The following is a 13,963-nucleotide window of genomic DNA, read 5'->3' as shown; positions in this document are numbered from 1 at the left end:
TGGCCAGAGCCGAATTTAAGCCCATCGGAAGGCAATTGAACTGAAAGAGACCTTGAGGCGTGCGAAACGCGATTTTTGGCTTCGACAACTCGTCCAGGGGTAGCTGCCAAAACCCCGAAAACAGATCAAGGGTGGAAACATATTTTGTGCCGGACAAGGCGTCTAGAGAGTCATCCATCCGCGGAAGTGGATACGCATCGACCACCGAAACTTTATTCAACTTGCGAAAATCGACACAAAATCTGAGGCTACCGTCCTTTTTGATGAGTACAACAGGCGCGCCCCGAAGGTTATTAGAAGGGGAGATAATATCGGTGGCCAGCATGTCGTTGACCGCACGTTGCACGCGGTGGGATAACAACCCAGATCGAATTCATCCTTACTAAATACGTCCAAATATTTGCATAGCAGGGAGCGCACTTTACCCCGTTGTTCGGAGGACAAGGATGCATTTTCCCCACACAACGCGGCAACCCATCGCTCATCCGTCTCACGGCAAGGCTGAGCTGCCCATACCAACCGCTGCGGCTGAACCTCATCGTGGTCCGAAAACATGGTGGTGGCATGAGCCAACACCGTACCAGCAGGAACTATAACAGCATCTGACCCCCTGTTGAGTACCTGTAAGAACAGGGCTTGCTCGGATCAAACAATTGTTTGCGTGCCAACAAGCGCCAACCCTCGGGTCACAGCATTAGACGAGGTCAGAAGGACTCCAGCCGCCGAATCAACATGTCCGATCCCCTTGCGATAGCGTAATGGAGAAATGTCCACCTTGACATCAACGAGGGCCTGAACTGCAGCTGCTCGGTGTCGAACACAGCAAGGGAGAGGGCAAAAAGGACAATTTACGACCTGAAGGCATCTCCAAGCAACCCTGATCGACCAGGATTTTAATGGGCATGCGACGAAGAAAATCAGTTCCCAGCAAAGAGGGCACAGCCAACGACCTCGAGATCAAAACCAGATCCGATACGGCAACATCACCGATGACAACGAGGGCATCCTCCTGGCCAATCACGCCCATGCTGCCCCCATTAGCCGCCACACAAGCGTGAACGACCGGCCGTATTTGAGCAACGGGAATAGACAACAAATGACATCCAAAATTATAGTAGCGGAAGCCCCCGTGTCCACCAAGATACAAACGCTCACACCCTGCATCGAACCGGGCACCGACGAGGATCCCGCAGCCGCCGCGACTACACAATGCGCCACTTTCTTCCATTGTGTGAGCGAATTGGGCCAATTCTGTGTAATTGAACCTGAATGATTGGTCCCAACAACCAAATCCCGCTGTGAGCGAACAGGCACCGCGACTCGAGATGCATGAGGTTGCAAAATGGGCCGTGTGTCCCGACTCGCCTGCAGGTTTGGAAGATGAGCCGTCAGAGGGGCAGCAGGAGTCGGAACAGCAGTCGAAGATGGAGAACGAGGATGACTCCGGCATTCCCTCGTGAAGTGACCCAGCCGGCTGCATCGGTAGCAAGTGACGGCCGGCCTCAGAGCCCCCCGGTCTTCACGAAGACGTGGTCCGTCGGTCCCTCGGCGACGAGAAGCATCGCCCCGTCTCCGATCCCATCGATAAGCTGCAGCGGCCAGATCACCGTCCGAAGACTCTTCCCGTGGCAGAATATCGACAACCTTAGTTTGTGACCAACCCTGTGGTTCCCCGTCATGATTCGGGTTACCCGTCCACGCCGCCATTTGCGACCAGCACTGCAGATTTTCGTGCACGTGCAAGCACCTGGCAGCCCATCTGGATGATTGCGTTTCGTGGCGCATGCAGGAAGGATAACCCCCATGTCTCTTCCCAGTGCCAACATACGGTCCATGACGAGCAAGCTGAGGGCCTCTTGCTTCACATTGGGGTAGGCGGCCACAGCCAACACCATCAAAGCACTAAGGTAGGCCAGGGGAGATTCCGAACTGCCCCGCTTATGCTGTATAAATTTCCTCTGTGTGTCTGAAGGTGGTTCATAAACTTCCGCCATCTCGGCATGCGCACCCTGTAACGTTGACCTTTTTTCCGGGGGAATGGGCCTGAAGACCGCCAGAGCGTCGTCGTCCAGCACGGTCGGTAGAGCAACCAGTGCCTCTTCCTCTGTCCAATGGACCGACCGGAACGCCGCCTCGAACCTCCAGGTGAAGGCGTTCCAGTCGCCGCCCGCCGCGATTAATTATTTAACGTGGGGAGGTCGACGGCCGCGATCGGTACTGCTCCATACGACAGCAGTGGCTGCCGCACCCTTCCCAGCACGCGGCTCGTTGGAAATGGCGGGCTCCCCACCCACCTTCGCCGCACCGTCCAAGATGGCGGCATCCTGCCGCGTAGCGCGTAATGGCGGACGTCTCCTCCGCGCGCAATATGGCAGACACCGCCTCCGTGTGCGCGATGGCGGGTGTCACCAGAGCTGGGGAACCCGGCCTCGCCGCTGGCTGACGGCGTGCTAGAAGCGGAGGTGAGCTCCGAGGGAGGATCCGCGACGTGGCCCGTGGCGAGGAGGAGATGAGCAGCGACTTGGTCCGGAACCCAGGCTTCCCACACCGACCACGAGTCCTCCCCCGATGTCCCTTATATCCTACTCGGCTGAGCTAAGCCCCGCCTCTCGCCACGCCCCCTCGGGGAACCTTCTCGATAGTTCCCGAACCTCTCTCAGCAACCCCGCCCGTCCTCTCCGGCCCAGATCATATCCCCCATCAGGATTGGATGCTGATGACGTAATGGTGGCTGTACCCATTACCCTCTGGCACCCCCTGGATGGCGCTCTCTCATTACATATGTATGTTTTCAACAAGAGTCCCTGCAACCCTGATAAGAGTTAGCCATAAAGCGTTTTAAAGCATTAAATAACGTTTTAAAAAGCCAGTACTATCTAGACAGATGGTACCGCTCATACACGATGATGTCACTGTCCCAAATGCTGCTGGTGACATGACACAGGACACATTAAAATGCCTTAGAAATTAAACGCGCCCTATCATAATATTACTGAAAGCTTTCTTTGGACTCCCGACATCAAGCAATTGCTGCGATCATCTGTTTGATTTTCTCTGCACGTTAAATTGCTATGAATTGTTTCCAGTGGAAACAGCTTACTTTGAAGATATTTTTTGTAGTTGTTGTAAATACTGAACTACATGGTAAAAATGTTCGTTTTTAATGGGTTTATTTTTGTGTGCCCTATCCGTATGGGCTTGAACACACGTTTTCAAGATCTGCGTCAGTACAGAGGGCAGCACACCGCAAGCCCATCACTTACAGTAAAAGGAATAGCTGATGACGTGAAGGCCAACCATGCAGAAACAAGGCAATGATATTAATCTTGGCACAGTGCCTTCAAGGAGGGCAATTATTGTAATGACTTCCGGGAATATTACGCAGGGTTAACATGAAGGCATAAGGTGTGTTTAAATATAGTGCAACGACTGTCATCTGCTTCCATATTGACCTTAACGTAGATATTTTTTTTCAAAGAAAGATGGCGGGGAGAGAGAGACGGGTGTATCCCACACAGGTTTAAAAAAATATTTATTCGAATTTGGCCAAGCGGCGCTGCGTCATGTCTTTGGACCCGCACTCGGAATGTCGCGAGGTCAAACCCTGAACAGGAGCCAATGCAGCCCATTGTTACTCCTGAGTTGCCAAAATATGTAGCACATTATGAGAAGTAATTATTGACTGTTCGATGGTTCCATTAAAAAAGTGCCACCATTATTTTGAATCTCTGTCGCTGTCTCAGAGTCACCAACGGTACGGAGCATTGCCCCCTCCGCCTTTTTAGAGCAGGAAGACACGTTGCCTTGGTTTCTGAGGTTTATTATGGTAAATTTCGACATTGAGGTCTGCTACATTGAATACCAACCGCTGCTGCTGCCTTTGTTTTTCCCCCGTTGGCGTCTTGTGCGTGGGCAGCACGGGGAGCCGAGGCGGTTGCGTTCAGGGCCGTCCAGGGCCCTGGCCGTGTTGGGGCGAGACGACTCCTCCCACTCATCCACTCGGCAGCTGCACGCGCTGGCCAGGTAACGAGCCGCCCCGGGGCTTTTGCTCGTCCACGCTCGTGACGACCGATTACGTGAACCGCTTACACTTAAATCAATTGCCGTTTCCAAGCGCGATATTATATCTCCTATGTCTGTCCCCGACGTCGTCACCCGTGCGGTGGCCTCCGCACGTTTCATTCACAATTAAAATCACAACGATGCCAAATTCTCTCGGTGCCCCAAAATTGAATGAATGCGATGCGTAAAGAGAGAGGAAATGAAGAGGTATTTATTTTTATGATTGAACCAAAATCTAAGTTTGGTGCCATGTGTATGTGTGTCTTTGTGTCCAATGTTCTTTGTATTAATCCTTAGAGCCTTCGGATGTAAATAACCCGTATTTAGAGATATAGGAACACATTGTAGACTACCTATATTAATGCTCGATTCAATACTGTTGTGCAAAAAGGACCATGTACAAAACACATTTTTGTAGAACTTGGGATCTGCGATTGTGTTTCGTGCGATACTTTGCACTGGTGAGCAGACCTTGCCAGCGCGAAACGCGGCACGTGCAGATGGCCTGATCTAACCCCTGTTGCAGACACCGCCTGTGAATGGCGCTTACTAAACATAGCCGCAAACAGCAACAACCCGCAGTGTTCTTTAATTAAAACGCGATGTGCCATTGTGCACAGCACTGCCGCGAAAACAACAAAAAAACAATGCATTGGTTGTGCTGGCGTTTGGACAACCTTCCAGCAGCCGATTGACCTTTTGCTGTAGCCACCGCAGGTGTGTGCGCTTAAATTGCATGACATCGTGAATCAAGCAAGACAAAAACAGATGGTGCAGTGCTCTGTGAATCGTGCAGCTTTGAGCAATTCCGTGTTGGATGCGCTAATGGTGAAAATAAGGTCGGCCAGGGGTCAGCTGCACTTTGGTTTGAGTGTGGCCAGCGATGTGTGTCCATCTTTCCTGTTGCACGCGCTTAGCCACCTGTGCAGTTGCGTACAGTCTTTGCCGATAAGTGCTCACTTTTTCCATGTTACACGTTCCCGAGTGCTGCCCAGCATGATTGGACTTTAAAATGTTCCATTCAAAATCCTGAAAATCTCACACCGTTTCCAATGAACAGGAAGACTTCTCGCGCAAGCTAAAGTAGTGCTTCTAGTTGCTACATCGATGTACAGTAATCACGATTAAAAATTAAATGAATACTCTCAGTGCAATATCAATATATGCTCCTTTCTACATTTATATTCTGTGAGGTATTGAGTGGCGCAGAGGTCAGAGCTCTAGGCTGACATTGCTAAGATTCCCGGCAAAAATCTGGGTTTAAAATCTGGTCCATGATTAAACTGGGTTCTCCAGCGGTATGGATTTATGGTCTCAGCCCTGTCACCACGAGTTGCAAAAAAAAACCCTCTCCAATAGTATTTTACTTAATTTGACCGCATTTAAAATCTGAAAATTTCAAAAATGTCATTTGACTGCATGTGCGAATTTGTCGCCTGGTGTGTGCACAAAAAGGCCACGGTGGTATTTCCCACTGTGGACGGACCTTCACATCTCGTGTGCCCTGTTTGCGTCATGACGTGACACCAAAAGCGCAATTGGAATAAGACCGGGGGGGAAATGGCAAAAGAGATTAAATCACACTCGTATACCGTGTTGCCATCGTTTGTGTGCGAAATTTAATTGTGCATGTAAATGTGAAACGACCATCATCTCCACATACGTTTGCCAAATAATTCCATGCAGGCGCCACTTTTACGATGGGCCCAATATTGTTATCCAGCAGTCAGTCAATCAGATGAGTTTAGGTAAGGCCTGTTGGGCTAAGAAGCCCTTTTTTAATGGTAAGAAGTGTCTACTGTGGGTGTTTGGGAAAAAAAATGTACCGGTAGCATTTTTTCTTTACACATTTACAGACACAAATTTCAGTGTGCTTCCATATGCATGGCTGGACCTGTACACGCCTCCGTTTATACGCACCAGCGATCATGCACGTTGCGCAACCTCTGCCTTTGTCGAGGTTATTATAAAAATATATTATTATTATTAAGTTTACTATCTCTCTGCACGCTCCTGAATTTGGTGCACAACACAAAAAAAGACGGGGGTGGAGTTGCTTGCCTTGGATTATGGACCCTTGGCCTCAGCTCACGAACCGTGAATTTGTGGACGCTGCCGCTGCGGCAAATGGTGTGTTGCGACAGCCCGTGGACGTCGCCAGGAGGTAAGGTCTCTACGCTCAGAGTCTCCGAGCCGCCCACTCACCATCGCCAGTGTGCTCACACGAAGCTGAAGGCCGGCAGCCCCGGGGGGCACACTTCAGCGCACAGGGCGGCCGCCAACAGGACCCTGCGGGGTGGGCTGGTAGGAATAATACTTAGTACCGGTACAGGGATATCGACTGGGTATAGAGGAGTTAAAGAAAAAATTACTGTATTCTAGTGTTTAAAGTTTCGCCGTGAGGCGCCGGAAGCGACGGCCATCTTGTTTATTTCACAGATCGCAGGGGGAGCGGGCGGCCATCTTGTCGGACAGGGTCATGCCAAGTGTTTGCAGTAGGGGGCGATGTTGATAGACGGACGGACGGACGGACGGACGATATAATCTATTGGTGGTCTGGTCCACTTCGTTCCTACCAGTATTAAAGCCTCTTATCTGAGCCTAGCTGCTCTAGGCGCTGCTATCCCTTCACGCTTGTATTGAGCAAAGGTTGCAGCTCGAAATCTTTTATTTCAATGATAGAATGACATCTTTCACGTGTTCTGTCGTCGCCACCGCTATCCTAAGATTCGATGATCGAGTGCGCCGTTTTTGTGTGTAACTTGCAACACCGCTAACGATTGTTGCTTTAAGGTCTGATTGAAAAATATTGACTTGGAAATAATGGGTAAGTGGTTATGTGCCCGAGGGCGCTAAGACACACAATCAGTGCCGAGCCACTGGTTCAGGTGTCCTGAGTGGAAGCTGTGGATTCTTACTCAATTGGTTCTCTTCCTCGCCAAGTATGATGCGCTCAGCCCAATCACCAGTGACAGCATCAGGAATACATATTTTAAATGGACAATTTTTTGATAGCTATTTAACTGCACATAGCTTTTACTCGATGGAGCATGATTGCAAATCGTTGTGATTGAATTCAATGTCATTATTGGATGGCGATTGGCGACATGGCCAAATTCATGCGATGGTTTCCTGCCAGTTATTGTTATTTTCTATAAATAAAAGTACGCATTTCATTGTGATGTCTCGAAACCACACACATCGCTCTAGAGCACTGCAATCCATTGAGAATTCTTTTGACGATCATTGTGTGGTAGTGTTATGCATTTCCGCGTGCACTATCCGCACTAAATTTTCTTCACTTCCAATCTTTTGCCACTTTCTCTACTGTTGTTATTATTAGATCCTTCCGCTATGTCTTCCCGTTTGGTGCTGTGTGTTGGTTTCCACAGCATCAGTTTTCCCACTGCCGTGGGATGCCACGGTGGCGAGATGTTATTTACCTCGCCCGGTATTGAGGGAGGTCGTGGTTTCGATCCCGACCCTGACGCCTGTATATTTAGAGCTTTTGAAAAATTGTTTAAAAATCTTTCGTTTTTGAGGTATCCGTAAAAGAGTAGATGCCCGTGCCATTGCAGTCGCAGCAAATATAAATCTAATGTGTTAATTGAACTTCCTAACGGTTTTATACTTTCAGTTTATTACTCGACCGATAAGAAAATAAGTGGAAGGCGTAGGAGGAGTGAGATATATGGGTGGAGTTGCAAATATGAAGGTGCTTCATTGTCATGGAAAGGGCAAGCCGAGCGTGACCTGATTTAATGTTGCACGCTCGCTGAACTGAATAATTATCCCCTGAATTGGACAAATCAGGCCTGAGGCTGCCATTGGATTACATACGAAGGAGCCACCAATTTTTAATTGGAATTTGGAGGCATCTTGACATTGACGCAAAACATACCCATAGCCGTAACGCACCGCCGCAGTTTTAAAGCACGTACCAATAGTCGAGGTACGGCTGAAATGTAATGTTTCGATTTAAAGCTTTCGTGACTGCAGGGATTCATATTCTTGGTTCTTTCGGTAAAGTCACGTAGAAGGGAAATAATAAAATAATGTTTTATTTCCTATTTTCTTTTATTGTGTTTTATTTTTTTTTTCTACGTGACTTTACCGAAAGAACCAAGAATATGATATGTAATGTATTTGTTTTTTGTGCACGCATTTTAACGCTTAATATACACAAGTGGTGACCAGGTGTCTCAGAGTTCAGAGCACTGAGTTGGCACCACTGACGACTTAGGTTAATACTCTTAGGTTTTTTCGGTAAAGTCACGTAGATAAAAATAATACACTACAGTTATTTTGCTGTGCCTTTTTACACCTGATGAAGGAAGCTTGTGTTTCTCCGAAACGTCGTGATTTATTATTTTATTTCTATTATTATTTCTATTATTATTTATTTTTACCTACGTGACTTTACCGAAAAAACCTAAGAGTATGAATCCTTGCAGTCACGAAAGCTTCAAATCTAGAATTAACTTAGGTTAATACCGGATTCTCAAGTTGAGTGAGGTTTTTCAGCTCGGTCACCAATGATCGCACAAAATCTCATCGCATATTTTTTTTTTTAATCTCTAATTTGTCTAAATTCCAGCTCTGATGATTAAACAAATGTATTTGCCTGCCATATGATGAAGTGAGAGAGTGCTGCCCTCTACCGTGTGGACCAGAGGTCACTTGAAGGGCTTTCAAAGGCACCTCTGTGATATCCATTCCATCGTTCTCGAATGCCAAGGCTTGCATTGCTCTGCTAGAGATCTGCATGGACACATTATCCCAAGACAATTAGGATGAAATTGGGGAAAAGACACAAACGCACACGCAAAATCAACTCACGCATAAAGTACCCTATTTTATGAAGTGTGCTGCTGTGGATGTGCCTATGTGCTGCTGTGTGTGATCTTCGCGGTGTGCGACTGACGCTAGGCGTGATGAGCCTGAACTGCGAAGACACTTGCAGCTTGCTGCGTGTGTTTGTTTCTCTCTGTAACGCATATAATTTGGGGCAAAGTCTGTGGAGTGTTGCCATATAACGTTCTCAATATGCCATACTCCACATGCCTGCCTCGGGCTGGTCTCGCATAATGCCGCATAGCACCAGTGCTCGACTGCCCGCACCGGCGGTGCTCACCGCAGCGCCGCTACAATGCAACCTCTGTTACACTAAAGTTATTGGCTGAAAAGGGGCTTTAGACAAGACGTCCATTCACCGCCGCATGCATGATGGTTTTATCGCCTGATGTTGTGTCAGTGTGCTCTTTGAGATTTGTTTTTATCTTCCCTCTGCATTTGGGACTGCAGGACTGTGAGACCTAACGGCAGATATTCTTCACGAGACGACCGTTATTTCTACAGCGTTTTGCGATCTGGCCGCCGGCGCGACGCTCTAAAGCGAATTTACCGTGCGCCTTCGGAGGTGGACTGATGTCTGTCAGCCGTGTCCACCGGCCACCGGAAGCGCTTTGACTTTCAAAGACTCCCACGCACCACCGCGTGGGCGTTGCCAGGGCGTGATGGTGGTCCAGAGGCGGCTCGTCTCCACGGAGCCACGTGGCGCCGTTTAAATAACAAGCGAATAACGTCTTCTTGGTCCTTTCGGTAAAGTCACGTAGAAGGGAAAAAAAAACATAATAAAATAATTCTCACGACGTTTCGGCCACAACGCAAGCAGCCGTCGTCAGGTGAAGAACAGGTCTGTCGGGTGTCTTCCTGACAGACCTGTTCTTCACCTGAGGACGGCTGCTTGCGTTGTGGCCGAAACGTCTTCCCGACAGACCTGTTCTTCACCTGAGGACGGCTGCTTGCGTTGTGGCCGAAACGTCGTGAGAATTATTTTATTATGTTTTATTTTTATTATTTTATTATTTCACTTCTACGTGACTTTACCGAAAGAACCAAGAAAATGAATCCCTGCAGTCACGAAAGCTTTAAATCGAAACTTAAGCGAATAACGATTAAAGCAACTTTTGAGCACGCCATTGCTAACTGGGGATAACGCGTTGACGCGTCCGCACTGACAGTTGACGTTTCGTGCGCGACTGCATCTGTTAGAGAAGAAGCCGGGTGTAAATGCTGCTACCGGCGTTATCATTCGCAACAACGACACAAAACAAGAATTGCCGGGGCGAGGCGGTGCATTTCAATTAAGATCGCGGCGATAGTTGTGCGTCTCCCATAGCTGAACACATTAACATAACTGTACGCACGAGCCGCATTGCATTCGGGTATAGCACAGAGGACGCATGCGGAGATTTTCTTAATAGCCACGCAACATTATCGGATGCACGTGCGGCAGCACCGGTGCGTGAGTCAATGCCCAGGAAGCGGATCTGCACGTAAAGCAATGTAGCCGTCGCAGTTTTAGTCATGGAAAATAATGCTTTAGTTAAAAATCTTTCCACTGACTTATACGGTGATGAGAAGGGACCGTTTATCCCCGTTCTATTGGGCCTATCTCCTCCACGATATGGCATTGACCGCTGGTGACGAGGCACGTTCACTATTAATCCGGTCAACTCGGCGGGTCCATGGGGAATTTATTCGGATGGTGCCACCGGACAGGATGGGTGCCAAGCTTGTGCCCAGAACACACGCCCCATTGGCCCGGCGCTGAAACCCGGCGCCTGACAGTGCCACTCTATACCCCGCTGCTCACACTCTCTATCGATTCCCGCAGCTGGAGATTAATGGCTGCATTGTCCGCGCCTCGCCGTCATTAGTGAGTGTGTGACGCTGATAAATGAGCGTCATTCACCAAATTCTTCATTTACCACATGTGCAGAGCTTTCCTTTTTTGTCCTCCCCAAATTTCGAAAAAAAACATCGAAATTAGATCAAATGTTTACTGTCGTTCATTAAAACTCGGGTACATAAATAAAGCCTGTGGGATGTGCATGTGGTCTACCAGAGGAGCTATTGCATTGTGGGTAGAACTGCACTAATATTTATTAAATTCAATACCTGGCCCGCAGGAATCAATATCTGCACCTTGCCTGAACCTGAACTTTAGGGTGACATAAGCATCTGATGTTTTGTGCTAAAATCAGTACAGCAGATAATGTCTTCCCATCCAGTTTCTTCTATGATATTCATGCTGCTCTGTAGTGCCATACTCATCACTGTCACTTTCTCCCATCAAACAGTGGAGTGGACAAACGGGAGACAAGACTCGAGCACATTTTAGCTTTTAAAACTTGGTTCTCTCATTGATTGTGCATATCGTCTGCATTGCGTTGTTTTTGAACATTTTATTTTTGGTCTGCAATCACTTCCTTCCCGAGTAATCATCTCAAATACCACTTTTTCTCGGTCGACTCTACAAGTGCTGCATGGGTGGTGCAGTGGAAATAATAAATTATTATGATGATGATGATGAAACACCGAGAAGGAGGTTGCCCGTGGATCTGAAACCATGCAATGTTGTGTCGCAGGAGAAATATGTGGGAGAGCCCCCGGCCTGGACTGGGCCACGTGGTCCTGGCAGCTCGCGATAGCCGCCACACTGTGGGCGCGGGTGCTCGGAACGAGCACCAGCAAGCCCCGGTGCACGAGCAGGAGCCAGGAGAGACAGGCAGGTTGGCGACGGCCGTGCATTTCCAAGATTGCGGTGACGCTGCCCGACCAAGCTGCCCTCTGAGCCCGAGCAAGGTGTGGGAGGAGTGCCTCTGTTTTGCATACACTTCTCTGAATAATGATGAATAATACAAATGTAGATATGTAACGCCAACTTGCGACGCGCCGCCGAACAGTATTCGCTCACTCTCGGATAGAAAGAACGACTCGGAGGTGTGAGGAACAGCAGGCAAGCGGGGAGGGGGCCACACGGTGAGCTGGTGCCAACAGTTGTCCAAGCTCTGCAGTCCTCTATATATTAATGTGGTTTTGGCCAATTAATGAGTGTTTACGTGCGTGAGGAAATTGGAGCACCCTGGAAAAAATCCACGTGTGTGAAAGGGAAAGAAATTCTAATTTACAGCCTTTTGTCAAGGCCATGCTGCATGAAGCTCTCCATAATATCGTGTTAGTCGTGGGCGTTCTTTGACCATACTGCATCACACTGGTCAGTGTGAGTTCGTGAAGGGGTGGCTACAACCGTCTCAGCTCTCACTCTGCACTTGATGTTGGGTGTGGCCAGGAACTGAAATTTGGTTGTCGAATTCATAGTGCAATGCACCCACCACTGCCCGCTGCTCCGCGCTGTAAAGTCACGTAGAAGGGAAATAATAAAATACGTTTTATTGTTTCAATATTTTTATTATTTTATTATTTCCCTTCTACGTGACTTTACCGAAAGAAACAATATGAATCCCTACAGTCACGAAAGCTTTAAATCAAAAAGAAAAATAATAGGCCGATGTTTCAGGGAGTGACCGTTCATTTGAGCAGAAGGCCAGTACCTGGAACGTCCGCATTATATATATGCTTATTTCTAATATAACGCGGTGTTAATAGAACATGTGGTGAGCTCTGATGCTGAAGGACACTGGGCACTGAGGGGCGGTGCCTCAACATCCCTCATTCAGACTCGGCTTGAAACCCCGGCGCAGATGGTCCGTGTGCTGTAATTACATCTACCTCATGCGGACAGCTGCTGTCAGTTAACCCTGCAGTTGTTTATCTCTGTTGGTCAGTTTATTTTTGCTGATACAGATGCTTTCGAGATGATCTGCCCGATTTCTCTTGGGTTGGTGATTGTGCGAATTTATATGATTTTTTTTGGAAAATGTGCTGATGTTTCCATGAACGTTATCGATTGGGCTAGGGTTTTTGTGGGTTGTAAAAAATTGTTTGGCTTTTTCTCAGTGACATCATAAATAGAACCCACTCATACAGATATTTATGAAATAAAATTGTGAATTGGTTTTAAAAAGCAGGTGTGATTCATTGTTTGAGCTCCAGAGTACTCACGCGAAAAAAAACGGTGCCCCCACAGTGCATTGTGGGCTGTTACGCAGTCGAGTAGACACGCACGCTCAACAGCGACGACTGCTTATAGAACGCCAAGTTAACAATAATGCCGTCGCACAAAATCGCCTTTTTACTGGATGTTTGGGAAATTTCAGAGTCATTTTATTGAGAGGCGTTTCAGGATGAGAGGCGAGCGATGCTGTGACGGCGAGCTCCCGTGAAGGAAAACGGCCTCTGGTTAAAAAACTAAAATTCTCCACATTTTAAATAACAAAACGGTTGCGGATTTAGTCGCATTCAATTGATAAGTAGTATAGCTTGCTGAACACCCAGACAGAGTCAACCTCCGGCTGGTGTAATAGAATTAGTTTTCGTGTCATTTACTTGAAAAGGTACCTTTAAACGAGATGTAATTATTTTCCTTCGCGTATTCCGCCGGAAGTAACCGAAGCTCTGGTGAAATAGCATTTTGAAAATTCTGACGCATGGGGCATTAATGTGCGAGGGCTTTCATCCGGGCGACGAGTGCAATTCCCGATGTTAGGGGCTTTTAAAATTCTAATTGTGTCGAAACAAAAAAAATCAAATCAGCGTATTTAAAGATAGGGCTATGACGTGCGCCTAAATGAAAACATGCAATTCAAGCCCACGTTGCAAATTGACCATGCTTTTATGATTAACTTCGTTTCAGAGCCCTCTGTAGTCAAGGACCTAATAATGAATGGAGATTACAACAAATTATAACTGTGCACGGTTCGTGGTGCAAAGGGTAAAATCGGCTCAGAATGAACATGGAAATTATAAATGCGACATGTAATGTGTAACGAGTATAAGGTTAATGAAATGCCTTTGGTTATTTTTTTAAACGAATATATAATGGCCCAAGGACCTTTTGGTGCTCGTCTTTTTTGGGTGAATGGGAAATCCTTTGATCCACATTGCTCAAGTCGTTATTCTTGTACTCCCACAGTCCAGTAGGAACAATTAAACA

The 13,963-nt window shown here is 47.6% G+C and overlaps 1 protein-coding gene across 2 annotated transcripts in view; it reads left to right on the top strand.

The window, feature by feature from the left end:
* Positions 1-13,963, top strand: part of LOC144933451 (uncharacterized) — a 51,180-nt gene that overhangs the window by 24,429 nt on the left and 12,788 nt on the right. For both annotated transcript variants that reach the window (XR_013637056.1, XM_078858209.1), the window contains 2 exons: positions 3,917-4,023; positions 11,496-11,712. Coding sequence is in view for 1 of the 2 variants with exons in the window: in XM_078858209.1 (XP_078714335.1) it covers positions 3,917-4,023; positions 11,496-11,712 (324 nt within the window). In the remaining variant the exon portion in view is untranslated. The remainder of the gene's footprint in view (positions 1-3,916; positions 4,024-11,495; positions 11,713-13,963) is intronic.

Source organism: Lampetra fluviatilis, chromosome 7 (genome assembly GCF_964198595.1).
Source record: "Lampetra fluviatilis chromosome 7, kcLamFluv1.1, whole genome shotgun sequence".
Taxonomy (NCBI): Eukaryota; Metazoa; Chordata; class Hyperoartia; order Petromyzontiformes; family Petromyzontidae; genus Lampetra; species Lampetra fluviatilis.
The sequence above is the reverse complement of the archived record's forward strand: the minus strand, read 5'-3'. Positions and strand labels throughout refer to the sequence as shown.